General features: G+C 41.9%; 1 protein-coding gene across 1 annotated transcript in view; it reads left to right on the top strand.

Annotated features, from left to right (window-relative positions):
• The window catches only part of MYO1E (myosin IE), a gene marked incomplete at its 5' end in the record, with an annotated part of 81,725 nt that overhangs the window by 56,794 nt on the left and 4,323 nt on the right, over positions 1–20,608 (top strand). Inside the window, 8 exon segments of the mRNA XM_084268268.1 lie at positions 2,780–2,924; positions 6,687–6,801; positions 7,728–7,897; positions 8,349–8,494; positions 13,097–13,243; positions 15,001–15,158; positions 15,646–15,738; positions 18,503–18,707. Coding sequence (XP_084124394.1) covers positions 2,780–2,924; positions 6,687–6,801; positions 7,728–7,897; positions 8,349–8,494; positions 13,097–13,243; positions 15,001–15,158; positions 15,646–15,738; positions 18,503–18,707 — 1,179 coding nt within the window.

The following is a 20,608-nucleotide window of genomic DNA, read 5'->3' as shown; positions in this document are numbered from 1 at the left end:
TTATGGAAAAATTTAAAATCCCTTTTTCTTCACTATCTTCAAGACCAGGCATATAAGCATAAGTATGCTTCAGGTTGCAGTACTTAACACAGACTTGCTGAGACAGAATAACAGATTAAAAATGTGAGTTAGCCTCCACAGTTGTTGAACATCAGTTGAGGGGGCTGTGGAGGTCTGGGTGTCCAAGGTCTGCACAAGGGAAAGCTACATGGTACTTCTGAAAGATTAATAGATTTCTGTATGTACTTCACTTTATATGTGGAGATCAGTGGGCATTCTTTATGGAATAAATCCATTTGTTTCAATTTAGTCTTGTTAAATTTAACATTGTTATGAGTGAAACTCTTCCTGCAACCTTTCCATTCGCAGTTCCCTAGCGTCCAGAACAAGCTCTGTTCTGACACCCTGAGTCAGTGTGAGTAGAAGTGGGCTGAGGCATGGGATGGACAGGAAATGCATGCTTGTACACTTGTTTTCACTGGGCCTTCCTTGGCAGCTCCAGATAAGTGGCAATTTCTGGGCTGAATAGACTTCTATGTACGAAATTCACATTTGCATGCAGAAAGCCCCAGTCACTGAAAAGGCCTGTGTGTTTCAAAGCAGAACCCATCCGAAAGCTGAACTCCATGCTCCCATGGTTAGACATAGGACCTATCTGCTTATTGGGAATTTACAATTGTTTGGGAGCAGTCATGATTTGAAATAGTTTTGGAACCATTTCAATAACACACTTCCTACCTATGCTGAAATCCCCTGTAAAAATCAAACAACGCAAGCTTGAAAACCCTGGGTCCTTAGATCCTGACATGACCAGTTTAATAGGAAGCAGGCACAAGTACAGTGAAGTGCTATTTCTAAACAGCAGTGAACAGTGATAAATTGTCACCTGATAAAGTTGTGAAATGCTTGATTGGTGTGTGTAACTAAGCAGTTTCTTCTGCTTTGTTGACTTGTCACTCCAGCAAAATGCATGAAGTTAATTTGAGTTAATTAAACAGGAGAATTTCTAATCTATTCTTACTTTGCACCTGAGAGCGTTAGTTATATTAAAAGATCCTGTATCTCCGTTTTCCCTGTGCCCTCCCCCCTTTACAGTTCAGAAGATTGAGGAAATAATGTGTAACATGCTGAAATATTAGTGTCACAGTCTGTTGAGTGGAAGGTAGCACTTTCAAACGCCTTCACTAGCATCAGCTCCATTAAATCCAGACTTGTGTAGACCCACCTATGCAATTACATTGGTGGTGGGATATGATGAACCTGCAGAAGAGGCTGTTAAATAAGTTGAGGTTTAGTTTAACTTACCCCTTAATTTATTTACCTATTCATCCCTTAATTACACAGATGTGTACATGTTGTCTGTGTGCACATAGCTTATATACACTATATTTAAGACAGTATAAGAGCTATTTTGTTACACCATCATGTATAGTGCCTGAGCATTTGTTAACTAATAATAGATTTGAACATAACATCTGCAGACCCTTTTGAATCCTACTGAATTATCCATAAGATAGCTTTTCCTTTTCATATACTTGTTACTCAGAGATGTTTGCATTTTGTGGTTAACTGTTCACTGTTTTTCTTTGTGTGGCATTATTTAAGTTGCATGACTTCTTGGCTGGATAACATTTTAGGTATGACAAGAATGAGTAATCAACATTGTCTTAATGACTTTTCTAACAATTGTTTGTGTGATTTTTTTTGGAATCATTAGGGACAACCTAAATCTTTAAGAAACAAGAACTTGGGAACTAGAATAAGCTGAACTCCATACTCAACCAATTTTCATTAGTTGAAGTTTTACTAATAAGTGTGATTTAGTTTATATAACTCAAGTACACTTTTAAAGCATTAAAAGCTGTCAAGAGCATAAAAGATTTGGGGGAGAAATTTGTCACAACAGATTTAGCTGTTGTCCAGTCTGATTGTCAAAGGAGTGTAAATAGCTGCTGCTAGAGAAGTCACTTATCCATAAGCACACTGAGGCAGCTAAAGCCCAGCAGTGCTCTTCAGTGGGTAGTGGCACGAGGCAGCTTTGTAACTTCAGCCTTTAAAAGGGGCTGGAACCTGGCATCCACCTCATTTTCAAAACTTAGTGAGCACTTGGAACAGAAGACCACTTGCCTCTTCCTACCAAAGACCTGCTATTATGGCACTTCCTTGCCTCCTTCCCATGCCCTCTGTGTGGACAGTTCCCAGTGTTCCCTCCAGGTAGCACCAACATCACTGTATCTTCCCTCTTGCACCAGAGGCCAAGCCAGAGGCTTTCTGACATAAAGCCAAGAATGGCTTCTTGCTCAACACAGACCAGCTGTTCAACAGGTGGGTTAGGAGAACAAACAAGCTGGTCACTTGCTTAGAAACTCAAAAGGCCATTGTAAAAATAAGATAGACAGAGAAGGCTTGAGTGGGAAGTTGGCCACATGCTTGGGAATGAATCTAGAATACTAAGGCATTAGTTGGGTACATAAATCTCAACCATAAGTCATTGCTAGTAAAGAATCTTGCCCTAGACTTGAGGGGATCATAACAGAACTTTCTGTAATGAACTACTGCAGTCACCAAATAGTAACTTAGCATCTGGCAGTGGGACACTCCTGGACATGGTTGCCCTTCTCATTATAGTTGTTTGGTCTTGCTAAACAAGTAACATTAATACTGTGCATCTTCCCACACTGCAAGCCAAAATTGTCAACCCTCCCCCCAGGGTAATAATGACTGAGTATTCTGCTGCTGCTGTTTGATGCCAGGTTTGAATCTCTTCTTGGTCGTTAAGGTATGCCATTCTGACCAAAGCAACGTGGCCTTCCTGGAAAGGAGAAGAGAAGCAAGGAGTTCTCCACCTGCTTCAGTCAGTCAACATGGATTCTGACCAATACCAGCTTGGGAAATCTAAAGTCTTCATCAAAGCTCCAGAGTCTGTAAGTGTGACAGAACACACATCTTTAAACAGGAAACTGGTTTGCTGGAGTAAGAGGCCTCCCCACTCAGAAGCTGATGGTGGTATCAGTTCAGGTGGGGGAAGCATAAGAATCTAAGTCAAGCTGGGCAGGTCTGTCACAGGTGCCTCGAAGCTGCAGAGGGATTATGGTGACTCTGTAACAGGCACAGTACGTAGGGACCCTGCGTATCTCCACACTAATACAAAGAGCATTAAATGCATGAAGAGGAGGTGGAATATGAAGGTGAAGGTCATCTCACTGAAAGAAGTTCTGATGAATGTAGACTAGTTTCCAGTTATAGAAAGGACATGATATGTATACATCATTGAGTAAATCAGTGATGCAGTATGACTGCCACTTGAAAACCCATTCAAAGAGAACATTAGGGAGACATCACAAGGCTGGTTTTATCCTGTGTCTGCTAAGCTGCACAAAATGTGTGTGGAAGAAGGTTTTTCTTACATCACTATTCAGGGTAGTTGTCGAGGAAAAAACCACCCCTGGGCTCTACACACAATCATGTATTCCTTAATTTGTATAATGTATCTTGCAGTTGATCCCTACGTGATTTCTTGGTGCTCTGCTGAAGGCTGTGTATCAAAATTGAAGCACAACACTTCCCTTGCTACTGTTTTCTTTTCAAGAAACATTTTTGTTGCTCTGTAGAGCAGTGGTAATTCAAGCAAGGACACTGCTATGCCCACTCACATGGGAAGTTCTTTGTTAAAGGGAAAAGGGTACTACTTCTCCAGGTTGCAATAGAAACTGTGTTGTTTCTACCATCAGTAGGGTAAGATACTATCATATCTGCTCAGGAATAATGGGACTTGACATTCCTGCCTTCCAAGAGATGTGTTTATAGAATAAAGCATAGAGCATTCAAGATGTAGCTTATTAGAATACTTAGGTGCCTATTGGCCAAGCTGGAAATTCTGGTAGAGGGTTAATCCTAATTAGTCATTGCAAGCAATACCTTAGCTAGCCAGTGCTGGAGAAGGGTGAGCTTCATCTGCCTTCCTCCATAGCACAGGCTGTGATTATATTGGGGAATTTTGTCTCACAAAGTTGGTACAATAGACTTGGACATTAGTGAATGTCTTGGACATACCTTCTTGTGACTTTTGGTCCTTTACTGATGACCTCAAGTTTATTATAGGGTGGTGGTGAGTACTCATTCTGGTCAAGTATCTATTTGACTTAATGTAGACAACTTAGTTGCTTGTAATTGCAAAGGACCACTATTTCTAGTTTAAGCAACATATTCCAGTCCTGTGTTCATTATCTTACACTGTAGCAAACCTGACTTTGTTTTCCCTGTGAAATTATTTTGCATCTGTGCTGTTCATTGCTGTTAGTTGCAAGCTAAATACAGTCTCAGTTTGAGATAAACAAGGGAAGAAACCACAGTAATTGTGAGATGACTGTTTTCTCAGTGTTATGCTGCTTTATGGATAATCAATCCAAAGTTAAAGTATTTTTGTTTTCCGTGTTATGTAATAAATCATGTAAAGAACTATCTTTCCTGGCTGCTGAAATACCCCACACTTGAGATGTTTGCACCTTGTAAGAGCACAGATTTTCTGTATCTTCACAAGGGGGGGCAGGTCTTACTCCTGGGGTTGGCTGGTTTGTTTCTCAAAGAAATAATTTGCTGGTGTCTGTCTTCTGTGTAATAGCCAAGTGGAAAGTGCTCACATAGGATTGATGGATCTAGTTTTGGATCTAGTTCCCCTCACTCTCAAGTGGCCAAAACATTAATATTCTGTACCCAAACATCATATGCTACTAGGCTGTTTCCAAGAGGAAGAAAAAGGTTTTCCAACAGATGCATCTAACCATTCTAATGCATTTTTGTATTACTAAGCCCTGGCTGCATGTATATGTGATTTAACAGCCTAGCCAAGTCTGACTGAAGGGCAGTTCTCCGGGTTAAGACAAAAAAAAAAAGCAAAGCTTTTCTGGGTGCATTTTGATTTTAATGTGTTCAATTCCTGTGTACATTTTCTTTATAAAATTAGTTTTTGAAAAGCTGTGAGATCTGTTTTTAAACAGGTACTAAAAATAGTCTGGTCCTTTTAAAGGTGACAAATTTTCCATAAGCTGAATATTCTGATGCTTGAGTTGTATCTTTTAATATCAAAGAGTCTCTCACACTACTAAAATATTGGCTGAGGTTATATTACTTTTGAGAAAAAAGCTTTTAGATTTTAAATGAAAATTTTTCTTTTTTCCAAAGAGCACCTTTTGTGGTTTATCAGATAAAGAATTAGTTACTTGCCTAGGACTGTGGGGAGGCTTTATAATGAATATTTAGGAAAGAATGTATCCAGTATTTTTATAACTTAGGAGCTATATTTAACTCAGTGTTTTCATTGAGCTTAGTTAATTGTGATCTTCAACTGTGGTGATAGGCTATTTTGCAATTAGCATTATTGGATTAATAAATGGTGAGTGTTCACAAGAGACAGGCAGCAATATTGTTACTGTAACCTGAATTGCACAGGGGCTCGATCATGCCCCTGCTGAAGCTGAGGAAGTTTTTGCATCAGGAGCGCTGTGTGCTGAAACCCTCTCTCATGCTTGTGTGGCTGTGAAGAGGTTTTTTTAAATAAACTTGCTGTAAATGGAGAGTTGCCAACTGTGAAATAAGGTTTTATGGGTGGCAGAAAGGAGGCTTCATTCTACATTTCCATCAAACACCTGAATAAATAACTCTGTACAGCAGGCGAGGGTCTGTGGAAATGGCTTGCACTAGATCAGGTTCCCTTTCTAAGATCAAGACGAACAACAGTATTTTTCTAGATTTGCATGGTTTAGGGCAGCTAATTAAAAAGGGATCCTAAAGCCCAGGTTTGCTTTGTGATATACCTGTTCTTACTGATTGTCTCTTTGGAAAGCTAGGAGAGAGTCCTTATTAATGTTTAACAGACAGTAGAGGGAAATAATGAGCAACAGTCATGTCAGTTGACTGTAGTAGTTCACCAAATGCTTGTTCTTCTATTGAGACAGGAAAACATCCAATGTATGTAAAAGGCTATAGTGAAATACGCTGAATCCTACAGTAATTATGAAGTTCTAATGCATTAAATGTACATATATTTTAGTGGCACCTGGGGAATTACTAAAAAGGGGACATAGCTTCCATTTCCGTGCTGAGAAATCAGCATTTCCTCTAGAATTTTGTCAGTATTTCAGACCCAAAAATCTGATTCTGTCATCCTGAAATACCAGATCAGAGTTGTAAACCCAGCAGCTAGCCAACAAGCTTCACTACTGGGAAAGAATGGAGCCAGGGGAACATGAGACAGGGAATTCAGAGAGGGAAGAAAGTTGCATGTAAATACAGTGTGTTATGTTACATACTGCACAGGTCCCCATAGGCGTGGTAACAGTCTGACAAGAGATGTGAGATTTGGAGACAGTAAAGATGAAGGCTGGATAGATGCCCAGTGGAGAACCTTGAGTTGTACCAGCAGGATATTTCAGGGACCATCCATGTTACTCTTCCTTCATCACTGGTATCAGTGGGTAGACTGGTAAGAGCCAGAACCACTTAAGCATCAGAGATTTCTTCTGGAAAAGGTGACCTTAACCTTCTGCTCTCAGATCCCATAGTTAGGGTAGAAGCATCAGCTTGGATCTAGAGGGAGAGGTACTGGAATGTTGTTGAAAGTGAAACACAGCCTTTTCTTTAATTTTTCATTTAAAGTGTTTGACCCACCCTACTATCTCTTTGTACAGCTATTTTTGTTAGAAGAGATGAGAGAGAGGAAGTACGATGGGTATGCCAGGGCGATCCAGAAGGCGTGGAGGAAATACGCGGCCAGGAAGAAATACGTACAGATGAGAGAAGAAGGTAGGTCAGACCTTCTCATGATGGGTGTTGCACACATGGCCCCAGGAACAGAATGAGTGCCACAAGAGATGAAGAAAATGCCTTTCTCTAGAGAACAAACTGTGGTATTGCAGATGGCTGTCTAGGAATGACTGCAAGTAGTTGGACCCTTAAGGCACCACTGATGAAGTTGGCTGCTCTGTATGCGTGGATTTCTTGCACTACTCAGAGTTTTGCTCTCAACATAAAGCCAGACTGAGGAGGACAGAGGTGGGGGATGATCCAGGGGAAGCGAAAAAGGAAAAGCTTCATAGTTATACATGACCTGGTCTGGTGGTTTGACCCTGGCTGGAGGCCAGATGCCCACCAAAATGGCTCTATCAGTTCCTTTTTCAGTTGGAAAAGGGAAAAAAAATACATATTGAGAGGTTTAGGAATTGAAATAAGAACAGGGAGAGATCATTCCACAATTGGCATCACGGGCAAAATAGACTCAACACAGACTAAAGGAAAGGAAACTCTAATTTATGACACTACACTGCACACCCAGTGACACCAGTCAGGTAATGAGAAGTACAGTCTGTATATGATACAAACTAACCCCAAACTGTAATGCTGAGTTGCATGTGTGGCCTGGGTTGTGTGAATGAACAACATTCTGGGTTTGGAAGAGTTACTCTAATTTCCAGCAAACAGCAAAGAGTGAGAAATTACAGTTATCATAGTGCTCCCAATTCATCAGTACCACTGAGCCTGCCATTGGTGTGTTTCATTAGGAATGGATTTATTAATTGCATGGATCCTTACAGAAAGGATGACTTGCAATGATTGTTCTGTATTATAAACTATTTAGTTGTCATTTCTTCAAGTTCTGCTTGAAACATCTTTCAGAAAGTTTAGTAAATACTGTTAATTAATGTGGGTTGTGGGGTTTTTTTGTATTTAAGCATCAGATCTATTGCTGAACAAGAAGGAGAGAAGACGAAACAGCATCAACAGGAATTTTGTGGGAGATTACATAGGCATGGAGGACCATCCAGAGCTACGCCAGTTTGTGGGCAAGCGGGAGAAGATTGACTTTGCAGACACTGTAACTAAATACGATAGACGGTTTAAGGTGGGTTTCAGAGCAGCAACATTACCTACCTAATGATTAGTTCTACTAGGGATTTAGAGGAGTCTTTACCATCCTTTAACAAAAACACCACTATGTTAGTGTCATACCATCTCGTATCAGCTTGAAAAAAAGGGTCTGGAGTCAAAAGACACGTAAGGAAACAGTTACACCCCCCTGTGTAACTTGCTGTTTTGAAACCTGTTGTCCCAGGATGAAGGCATTATGGGACTTGCTGGGCAGAAAGCCACATTAGTTAGGAAATGGAGAATAAAGCCACTTCCCTGTCCTGTGCGTTGTGATAAATCACATCAGGGTTTGGGGTTTTTTCATTCCAACCAAGAACTAGCAGTGTTGCCCCAAGTGACAGGACACTGTATATCTTTGGAACAGCATCACATTGGCACACTGGTCACCACACAGCTATGTGTTTTCAAACAATTCTGTGTTTCAGACGGTGAAGCGAGATCTCATCCTCACTCCCAAGTGCATATACCTGATTGGGCGTGAAAAGGTAAAGCAGGGTCCAGAGAAAGGCCAAGTGAAGGAGGTCTTGAAGCGGAAGATGGAAATGGAGAGAATTCTTTCTGTATCTCTAAGGTGAGTAGCTTGAAAATACCTTTCACTAACCAAGCAATTTGTGCAGGACAGGAGGGGAATAAAATGACTGAGGAAGGATGAGTTTCTGAAGCTGTGTAATTTGAATCCAGAAAGCTCGACCTTTTCACTCCCAGGCCTAGGAAGTATGCTAAGCAATAGGTGTTTAACTTCATGGGCAACACACGAGCATTTTCTGACTAGCTGTTAATTTTTTTATGCTGGGTCTCACCTATCTGATGTGTACCCTAAAATGTGTTCCATGAAGCATGTACACACCATGCACAAGCAGGTTCTAGTTAAAGCTTTGGATCAAGCTTGTATCCCAGAAATAATTCTTTCTTACAGAAATAAACTTGGTAAACTGCTTCCCAAAGGGGAGTTCTGCTGGTGAACTACTAAAACCTTTCTTTCTAGTTGGACTTCACACCACTTCCCTTGACTTGTTTATCAAGCCAATTCCAGGTTGCAGGAAATATGAGGTGCCCACACAGCTGAGAAAACCAGTTAGGTGAGCAAAAGCAGGAAGAAACCGCCCAGGAGACCAATGGTTTGTTGCCTATATAACTTCATATCCTTGAAGATGGGGTTTGTTACTGCAGTTTGTCAGAGCTGATAGCTGAGTACAATTTAATATAAAAGACTTCCAATCCAGGGCAACCAGGGATACTTTCAATATTGAAATAAATGACTGTTTAATAGAAAAAAAGTTTATGTTTGAATATTGTGTATTGATAGCTACTACAAAGAGTTTTTTAGTGTATGCTTATAAAACTTCCCCAATAGCATAGCCAGAAAACTTCTAACAGGCATTGTCCAGTACTTACAACCAGCAGATTCCACACTTGTAGAATTTTTCACAGACATGTAGGGATTAGGGAAGGGTCTGCAAGATGTGCCTGCTCACAGTACCATTTTCAAAACCTGTGCTTTTTCATACGTATTTATAATGAAAGTTGCAGCAAATTAACTGTAATAGATCTAGGTTAAAGATGAGATTGGAACCTGTCTTTTCAGTGCTCCAAGTTTGGGCAGCGTGCTGTGCAAGCCCTCAGCAGCTTGCAGCCAGACGCTAGAACTGTGCCTGTAGCCTTCCAAAGGCATAGTCACATTGAGTCAGCTAGAAGCATGGCTGCCTGCCAAGTTAGTGAAAGCTGTTGCACTCCTCTCCCCTGCCAATAACAGTTCCACAGAGCCTCCTGAAGCAAAACCAGTGTGCTTAAAAAGCAGGTATGTTACATTACATCTAACAATGTTTTGAACTTGGTTTATTAATTTTATTTTGTTGTACAAAGCATTGTGTTTTCTGCAGGCTAGAAGTAGAGTCAGAATTAAAATCTATCCAACTCTACAGGCATTCCTCTGAAACCAAACCCTGAAAACCTGGGGGGGGCAGAGGGCTTTTCCCTCTAAGCATGTTAGGGCCTGAAGTCAAAATGGGTCTTAATGGATCTCTCAGCTCTGTATTGAAGCAGCTTAGTAGTAACACTAGTAATACTTTGGCTACAGAGGCTGTAAAAGTTACTGCTTCTCTCAAATCAAAAATAATCCTGTGACAGGAGTTAGCACTTGTGGTAATTAACACTCTTCAATTAGTAAAACCCGAGTGAAACAGTTATTGAGTACAGGTGCTGCCTACACCTACTGCCTGTTTGCAGGGGGAACAAAACAAAAACCAACAAAAAATCCACAACTGTTTTTCAGCCATCAGGGTCAAAGCAAAAGCTGTAGCAGCTCTGACTTGCATTCTTCCCTGTGCTTCCAAGACTCCACTTTACTGTCCCTGTAATTTCCATTCTCTACACCCGACTGGTTTTGAAGTGATTCTCAAACCTCTGCACTGTAAGACAATAGTTGCAGTAACATTCTTCATGAGCTTACCTAGAGTGGATTTAGCTCTATTCTTTACTACAGCTTCAAAGTTTTCTAAGTTTCAGTTCTTACTTGAACTGTTTTTCATGCACTGTATGAAATTTTAACTACATCAACACAGAATTAAATATTTTTAAATGGAAGGGAGAGAGAGGAACCCCTGTACAACATATTGACGTAGGCTTGTATCAGTACACTTATACACAACACAGGCAGAATCATTAGCACTGTTGACATGTTTTAGCAGCAATTTACACTACCTAACAATTTAAATTACTAAAGGAGTCGCAATTTAACATGCAAATGCCCAACTTTTTGTTGAGGGCAGTGAGAATAACTTGTAATCTCATGGAAATGTGTTTTTAGAAATATAGAATGACACAAAAATAAATTTTTAATGACAGTAAAGAACAAAGCTTTAGAATTCACATGATAAGGAGTGACACAGGACATTCTAATGCTATTGTGAAGTCAGACTCTTCACCAAGCCAGTAAAGTAGGACCAGGGACTAGATAACATTTACTGTAGGTCTTGGGCTTTTCTTGTGTGTCTCACTCAGAACTTTGTTGAGACTGGAGTTGCTTGATGATAAGAAGGGAGGTCCTGCTCTTACTGGTTTTTATAGGTTTACTATTGCCATTTTGAACCCTAATTAAGTAAGCTTGTAGTGTCACACAGCCTTTTCCAAGCCCCAGGAAAGATTTCCTGATTAGAAGACTGTGGAGCTCATGGGCAGTAGGTAATGTTTTAAGAAAAGCAGTGATACAACTCAAATCTTCCCCTGAATATCTCAAGTGAGTAGAAACTGGATGTTCATACCCAACAGTCCAGCCCACCTCCAGCAGCACTGTGAAGCTATTTTTAATGCATAATGCTTAAAAATGTACTCACCATTTGTAGAGCAAGTCATAGCCTTCTATCACCCTGAGCAGTGAGGGGCAGGAAGCTGGGCCCTGCTCTGGCTTGCACTTTTATAGAGGCAATCAATCAGGCACGCCAGCTGGGAGAGGAGAGGGGTGGAGCATGCTCAGAGGGGAAAGCTGCTGATTGCTAGGTAACTAGAACCAGAAAATTAGGGCAAATAGACCTTGGTTTGTCTCTGATGAAGGCTTTTTCTTTATGCACTAATTGTGGAGTTCCTTTTGTGCTGTAATTAATTTCCTTTTGGAGTGACTCTGAAATGTTGAACCAATACAGATTTAAGGAGATACCAGCACTTTCTGTGTCTGATGTATTGCTATGCAAGCCATTGAAAGAACCTATTTCTTAATGATGGGTGTGTGACCTTGGCCTGCCCATCACCTGGCTGCCAGAGCCACTTGCCTGGTTTTCCACAGCCTCAACAACCGCCATGCAGATGGTTGCACTTCCCAGCAGGAGCTCTTTCTGAAGCCTGTGTACTGGTTTGCACTGGGGGGGGGGGGGGGGGGGGGGGGGGGTGGGTTGGGGATTATTTTTGGTTAGTTTTTTTGGTAGGTTGTTTTTTTTTTTTTTGTGGGTTTGTTTTTGTTTTTGTTTTTTTTTTAAGAAAAAAAAATGGTGAAGGTGCATAATGAATGTTAATTCTAAATCCAGCAGGATTTGAAAGGTACCTTTCTCCAGCAAGACATACACACAGTGTGTGCCCTTTTCAGTGGTGGGCAATAGCTAATGCATTGAAATACACTGCTATTATAACATGTTAGTTTCTGGTATTAGCAACAGCAACAGAAGATTGACCAACAGTGACAGAAGAGCAGTGAAGCTTTGGCTTCAGACGCCCTGCAGTGTGCGAAACAACCAACCATGAAAAGGAGCCACATGTTTTTTTTCTGCCAGGCATACTTAACAGTGGCTAAAAGTACTGTGCTGTGCCTTCCTCCATTGGGTACACACCCATGTTGTGCTGTACCACGGCGGTGAGGTGTTCTGCAGCAAGGTCAAGCAATGCCCAGCACTGCAGAGTTGTTAAGGCCTGTGTGAGTGCTATTTGGAAAACTTCGCTTGTAACTCTTTCTAGGGAGGCTGGAGAAACAGCCAGGCTCCAATGTAGTTGTTATAGCTAGGAAGTATGCAAACATGTGGTTAAAGGGAAGACCACTACACATACAGACATACTACAAGCATGCTGGAACAACAGTAACCCTGGCTGGGGGGGTGGGGGAAATGACAGAATTGTGTTAACGTTAAAGGACTCTGGAAGGGCAGCAATAACCCTTGTAAATTTGGTATAATTGCCTGTGACGTGCATCATCTTCAGCAGGTGTAAATAGGAGTTGCTCCAAAGGTGGCAATGGAACCCAACATGTGTGGTCTTTTTGGTAAAGCGGATGGGAAGTGGAGCAGTATCATTCCAACTTTGCTTCCTTTGGGTTTCAGGCTTACTTTGGTATAACCCTCACGTTTTCAATTCACCTCTAATCACAAGTTTTGCCATTACTAAAGAAAGAGATTGACTTTAATTGTAACTTTAATAGCACATGTTCTTTTGATAATAATAATTACTGTAAAATGCCTAAGTAGCATCCCTGTCTCTCAGAAAGGATTCTTTCAGCTATTCCATTATCAGCTCCTGATAAAAACAAATGTAGAACCCAGTCCTGTTCTCAGAAAGCAGGACTCTAATTAATGCTGCTTGGACTCAAAAACATTAAGTATAAGTAAGTACGCAGTGACTTCTTATTATTATAATGCTGGCTGTGTTTGCTGATTAAATTTTAGTCTGAATGGTACATGCTCTGATTCCTTTCCAGCACAATGCAGGATGACATGTTCATTCTGCATGAAGAGGAATATGACAGTTTGCTGGAATCGGTCTTCAAAACGGAGTTTTTAAGCCTCTTATCAAAACGATACGAAGAGAAGACGCAAAGAAAACTACCTCTGAGGTTTAGCAATACGTGAGTCACGGTGACTTTGGTGGGGGTTTTAAGACTAAATAATCTTTGTTCTTGCTGCCAGAGCAAATGGGTGAGTGTTAGGTGTTGAGCTCTTGCCACTCTGGTTTGTTTTAAAACAGTAAGAGGCAACACAGTGCTAAAGTCTGTATGTGCAAGGATACCTGACTTTCTGATTAGCTCCTCAGAGTGATAGGTTAGGACTGTACCTGGGCCAGCTGCTGCTTTCCCCTGTCTGTGCGCACAGAAGAGCTGCCTTTGTTCTACTGCCATAGCATCGGGCTCAAGGGTCTGCAGCTCTGTGCCAGCAAAGCCCTGGCCCCACCACAAAGCTGGTCGCTGCACAGTGAACACACAGCCCCAGCACAAGCACTCCCTCTGTGCTGGCTGCTGATTCCTGTCACCAGAAGGGAACATCCTCTTGCAACTCCTTAACCCTGACATAGGAGTGGAAACAGCACGGTTTTTCAAATGGAGTTTGAAACACAATCCTGGTGCTATAATGTAACTGTGGAATGTTGAAGCTTGCTGTGGGGGCTTTGTGGGCTGCAGGGGGAGAGAGGATAACGCTAAAGCAGCCTCATTCACTAGATGGTATTGGGAACAATGTTTAGAAACAAGCCTGGGAAAGCTACAGAATGTTTGATGTGCATTTTATTTGTAATGACCTGCTGGAAACTATACTCACAACTGTGCTTTTGTTAATACCTCTACCTGTTAAGCAGATTAGCAACAACAGGCCTTGGATTTGTATGTTTATTTCCTTTGAAAAAGTGGAACACTTATAAAAGCTAACAGGAGATTATTATTTTAGCTTGGAAAGGCTGTTGAAGGCCAATTGTAGAACATTCTCCTATACACTGGGAATCCAAAGCCAGTACCAGGAGTAAATGTTTTGTTCATGCAAGATGTAATGTATTGTACTTCTGGGATCTTGTCCAAAACCACACCATAATTTCCTTAGCTTATCTCTGATTACAGCTCAGAGCAGAGGGGTAGCATGGAAATGCTGGGAAAGAAGAGAGAGAGAGAGTGTGTGTGTGTCTGTGTGTGTGTGTCTGTCTGTCTGTGTGTGTGTCTGTCTGTGTGTGTGTCTGTCTGTGTGTGTGTCTGTCTGTGTGTCTGTGTGTGTGTGTGTGTCTCTGTCTGTGTGTGTGTGTGTCTGTGTGTCTGTGTGTGTGTCTGTGTGTCTGTCTGTGTGTCTGTCTGTGTGTGTCTGTGTGTGCACATGGGAAAAAATTTAAATTGGAAAGACTCAAGTATGTGTATGCAAAAATGTTTGCTCCCAGAACATACACAGGGCCCTCTCCTACAACACATACTGGCATATACATGCTAACGTATGGATGTGTATATCATATGCATATGTGCATCTATATGTATATACATACACACACACACACACACACCACACACATAACTCTAATGGCATATACTGCAGAATGTTTAGGAACAGAGTGCTCTATCTTGCTTCTGTAGAATCTGCTGCAGAGGCAGTGGTATTTGATGGCAGACACATCTCACTCAGACCGTTGCGTGCTTTTCCTGAAAGCTCACTGTACTCTCCAGGCACGTTACAATACCAAAGGCATGGAAAAGATACTTAGGTTTGTATGACAGATAAGTCACTCAAGGAGTATAGATTCTCAGTCTAAGCTTTATATTTTTGTATTTCTAAGTTATCTTCTGCCAAGTGATACTGTCCTGATGTGGCATGGAAATGCTTTCTTTTTATTCATGTGCTCATCTGCTTGTATTAGACTTGAAGTGAAGCTGAAAAAGGAGAGCTGGGGGCCCTGGAGCAGCAGTGGTTCTCGACAAGTGCAGTTTATGCAAGGCCAAGGAGATATTGCCTCTCTCAAGCCAAGTAATAAAGTGCTGCAGATCAGCATTGGACCAGGGCTACCAAAGAATTCCCGTAAGTATGCCTTTCCCTTAGGACCTAGTGAATGGTTTAGGAATGTAGAGAATCATTGGGTCTCCCCTTGCTTGCCTCTAGCCCAGTGTGTTCTTTATAGAAGAGCCAAATTACAGATCCGAATGACACAGAATTAATTCCCTGCTGCTCTACAGTCATGCTGCAGTTTTGTTACTTTCAATATCTAGCAGCTGTTTCTGAAGTGCCTGAAATTCTTTGCCCCAAAGCAAAAGGAATGAGGGCATTTAATCATGTGACATAGTATAAATGGCACAATTAGCTGGGCATTTTGGGAGACAGTCCAGTCAGTCATCCCTTTAGATGCAAATCTAAAGCTTTAGCACAACCTGGGCAGCACTGTAGGTGTCAGTCATTATTTCTGAAGATCATTTCTTTCTGATCACAGACTATGGGTCTGGCAGAAAAAAAGACTTACCTGATTAACCTCATTGTGAAAGGGGGTCAAAATGTTGCTGCTTTCTTGTAGGTCCTACTAGACGGAGCTTTACCCAAAGCAGGGAGTATTCCAACAGGTCTCCAAGTCAGACTTACCCTATGAGAGCTGCACCACCGCCTCCTGGTAAGTCCTCTTAGTGTCAGGCAAAACCAAAATTACAAGTTCAGGCTTTTGCTTTACTCTTGTCACCTAGTAAATTTTACCCGGTAAAATAAAATAAATTGTAGCAAATCCCCTTTAAAAGATCCTGCCTGGGAAACAGGCTGCAGACATCAATGAAGCCTGTTGTTGGAGTCTACAGCTGATCAAGCAAACTGGTATTCCACCAGGTACCCTGGTTGTCACGGGCACTGGCATGTTCAGCCACTTGGTGTAAGACATTGAACCTAAAACTAAGCCTGTGGGTTTCTCCACTTTCCTTTCCTGGGTAGAAGCTCTATGCTTACCAAGCCATAGATGATGCTTTGCAACAAAGCTGCTCTCAATGCCAGTAAACAATAAGTTGCATTTTGTGTCTCCTTGTTGTACCCGTTATGTAGGAACTTTTGTGTATGCTGAATGCTGAGACATCTCAGCTGTGCCAGTAAAAAACATGACTTTTTCTGCATGGGACTGATGTCATTAGGGTGTTTCATTTCTGCCTTTCAGAGATACAATTAATTTAGCCCATGAACTCAGAGGGAAGAACAATGTTCCATTGACCAAACATTTCCCAAGCAGTTTGTTGCTTTTTTTACTTACACTTCCAGAGCAGTCTGTTGGGTTTGGGGTTTTTTTTTTTTTTAATTTTAAACAAAGGGTTGTCTTTCAGTCAGCTGCTTTTTCTTGAGAAGCACAGCACTAATGGTGAAAGTTGGGTGTGCAGCTAGTCTTGGTCACCAAATTAACTACACAGTTCCCAGTCCTAGTAAAACTTCATAGCTGTATAAGTGAAACTGAGGACTACATGATCTGCAAGAACTGCTTGTAGTGAAGTGGGACATTACTGTAGTTAAACTCAGCACTAAATCTTCATACAGAATGTAGTTAAAGTTAGTTTTCAGAAACCCTTCAGTAGTTTTATAGCTACATAGAAAAGAAAAAATAGTGGTTGAAGCAGCCTAGTGCCTGCAGAGCAAACCCAAACTTGCCTCAAATAGGTATGGTAGTTTGGATGTAGATTTGCACACATGTCCAAGGCACCAGTAGATGCCCTTACATGCAGTGTGGCCTTTTGTAATTATACATGCCCAGTGCTTAATGACAACTCCTGAACAGCCATGTCAACAGAGTCCCGATTACAGGAGCCTGCCTCTGTGTGCAGCAAACCACTGAGCTAACTTTCTGCATGGAACTGATGTCATCAGGGTGTTTCACCTCTATCCTAGAGAGAAGGAATTAATTTAGCATGTAAACTCTGAGGAGAAAACAATATTCTACTGACCCACCCTTTCCCGAACGTTCCACTGTGCAGTTGGACTAGATGCTCACAGACCGATGAAACTCCACCAGTGCCCAGGCAGGATGTGTGTCACTACTGCAGCTAAATGCTGTGTTGACCCATTGGCATCACAATGTTACATTTAAAAGGCAAGAAAAAGTTTCATACGGACAGGAAATCAATTATCAATTTTTTTAAAAAATACAAACTGTTTGTGGAGTAACTAATTACAGCTAGAAAAATAAGATGAAGACCAGTGTTAGGAAAGAACTCCCTTTAGCTTGTCCAGACTGTCAAGGAGTCTGAGACAATCACACAATTTTGGTGCATTCCTCCTTGAAAGTCCCACACAATTGTCTCCATCCTGCTCTCACAATGTGGGGAAGTAACACTGGGGGCCATATGTCCTCCATCACTTAAAATGCACTGTGCTATTTTCACATCTATTTAGGAATGAAGGGTCCCAGTAGCTGAACAGACTGTTAGGTGTATGTTCAGGGTAAAGCAAACCTTGCTATAACCATAACTTGTGCCACACACGCATCCCAGCCCAAAGTGAGTTTTACATGAGATTTTATCACTCCTTAAGCCCTTCCACACTACCGAGACACTATGAGAAGCAAAGAGCAGCTGTTGAATACAGGAAGGGTTTTCTAAGTGTCACAATTGCAAGTTCTCTCTGTGCAGTTATTCAAGCTGCTAATTTTCAACAGATGTAATCACAAGGAGAGGCTCACCCAGGCCATTAACCAATCTCATTTTTTTATATAAGCATAGCTTTTATTTTATTCACTGGGGGTTTTTGGAATGCAAAGCATGCAGAATTGAGCCCCTTATGCCCCAGTCCTGAGAGTTGTTCAGACACGAGTGGATTTGTTTTAAATTCAAGTTAGAAACGTAATTATTTCAAGGCATTTACCCTTGTCATCACCTAGAAAATTCAGACTCCTGTTGAGCTATCAGAGTAGGCTTTTTTAAAAAGAAAAACCCCACAACAAACCAAACCCACACACTAAAAAAAGCCTTGCTTGTTAAAATAGACAGCTATTTATAGCAGCTTAATAAATAGCCTACCCAGTATTCAGGGAGTTGGACAGAGTTTGAACTTTGAGAGACACCCCCAGCACTTGTAGCTAGCTTTAGATCATCCTTAATCTGCATAAAATGTGATGCAGTGTTTTAAATAGGGGTGTGATGCTAGCTAACATTAAGAAGGCTGAAGGCAGCTGACAGCTAATCCTCCTGCTTGCTTGTAACATTCAAGGCACATCTCAAACTTGAGCAAGAGTCCATGCAGCCATTAACCCAAACTGTCTACAAATCAAGCTTTATTATTTCCACGTTACCTTGTTTGTAAGTTCCTTGATGTCCGAGTCTCACTGACAGCTGAGCCGTCAGCTAAAGGAAAAGCTACCTTTATTGAGCTGTAGTTTGGACTGGATGTGTTCACACTTCATTTACTTCTAGGTCAGCATCAAAATGGAGTAATAAATCCCCCACAGTTTGCACCAGTTCCCCATGCCCCAGGAAACCAACGGGCCAGTCAGAAAAGCCTGTACACAAATATGACACGACCAACTTTACCTCGGCAACTGTCAGGAGGATCAGGCAAGATCTCACAGCAACCGGAAAGCTTGGATTTCCTCAAAGTACCTGACCAGGGAGCAGCTGGGTAAGACTTTACATACTATCTGAGAAATAAGTGTGAAGAGCTTCACACACTCTTAACTGCTTTTGACTGGTAAACTGCCATTTTGTACATAGATGGCCAGATGGAGCTATTAAACTGTACTCATCATCTTCCATAGAATTTCAAAACACATTTAGGAATGAAGGTGAAACAGTTCTAGTTTAGTATCTTCAATGCACATGGTACCTTCTACTTAAGGATATTAAGACAGTTGGCAGAGTTGAGGCTGCCTTTCCCTTCCAGTTTACAGGTCATAAACAGGAGATACTTTATGGGAACTGTCATGCCCAGAAATTCTGGCTAAAAGTCCTTTTGCTTCAGCTTTGACTCAAGCCACATACCAGACTTCTTTTTAGGAGGAAGGCTTGGCAGGATGACAGTCAAGATTATTTCAGCCTCATTTGGATTTCTAAGCTGCAGCCTTCCAGAATATGACACTATGACAATCCTACAAGATCAGGGGGTGGGCAGGTCTGTCTGTTGTAAGAGGGTGTTTCCCAATAGCCAAGAGTCAAAAGCCTCAAAACAATCCCCAGAAGCAGCAGAACCAAGAAATCCTTCCTTTTGTAGGGGGAAGCAGAACAAGTTTGTTCTCAACTCTGAAACTAGCTGTTCCAGATCTTGACTTAAAAATCCTAAAGTAGGCAAAACCCCTGGTTTGCAGAAATCATGAAGACAGAGGCCTTCTGTCAAATAGATGTGGGACCTTAGTGCTCTAGAATGGTGAAAGGCCTTATAAAGCTTTTTTTGTTTTATCTCTTGTAGAACATCAGTGGAGCTTTACTGTAGGAAGAATCTGAGTGCCACTTGTCAGGTTGCTGCCTGTTCAGCAAAAACACACACCCTGTTTCCAAATAAGCAGTTTGTGTTTTACTTGCTGATGACTTATTTGCGTTAGTTAATTCTGATGTAACCAAATCTCAGAGAAGTTACTAAGTCAGTTGTTCCAAGGCATATGAAATCAACACAGAAAGTTACATTAGCTTTTTGCATAATAACGGGAAGCATAGACTTTTATAGTCCAAAGCTGTAAGTAAATGAGACGCATACCTCCCTGTTCAGTAGCAAAAGCCTCCATACATTGAACAAGCCCTCATTCTGACATCTCTGTGTATGTAATACTGAGAGGAGAAACAAGAGGAAACTCACCCTTCTGATGGGAATTCATCCAGGTTCTTGGTAAATTTCAGTTGAATGTCATTCTCAGCATCTCTTCCTCCCAATGGACTCTTTCTCCCTCTGAACAGACTGTTACCCCCTTCTATAGTAAAATACTCTGTATGGCCCAGCCTCCAAACAGCAGTTAGCGTTGTGCTGCAGTGGTCTGGCGCCTGACTCCCTGCAGAGTACGAGCCTTGGATTGCCACAACAGCTACAGCACCATATATCCCTTGGAGGCGATATAAAAGTATGAAGTAAAACCACCAGAGACACTAGTCCCAGTAAGAATTTTGCCTAAAAGATTACCATAGCCCAGTCAATTGCCCCTACTAGCAGCGTCACTAAGGCGTACCTCAGTGCACGCTTCCAGGGTGGTTCTAGACTCTTTACAATCCCTCCCACGCAGAAGAGGAGTGTAACACTGCCAACAGCGAGCAGAAACCGTGAGGACAATTTCCCTGGGGTAAACAGGAGAGAAAAGCCCAACTGAAGCACGACCCAACCGCTGTAGTTCCGGAACGGGAGCCGGCGCTGCCGCCAGAGGCCGGTCTCGAGACCCCCGCTCCCGCCAGAGGCCGGGCTCGAGACCCCCGCTCGCGCCAGAGGCCGGGCTTGAGACCCCCGCTCGCGCCAGAGGCCGGGCTCGAGACCCCCGCTCGCGCCAGAGGCCGGGCTCGAGACCCCCGCTCGCGCCAGAGGCCGGGCTCGAGACCCAGCTGCCG

Source organism: Gallinula chloropus (assembly GCF_964237585.1).
Source record: "Gallinula chloropus genome assembly, chromosome: 9".
NCBI classification, from domain to species: Eukaryota; Metazoa; Chordata; class Aves; order Gruiformes; family Rallidae; genus Gallinula; species Gallinula chloropus.
Note: the sequence above shows the minus strand (reverse complement) of the source record. Positions and strands in the feature narration are given on the sequence as shown.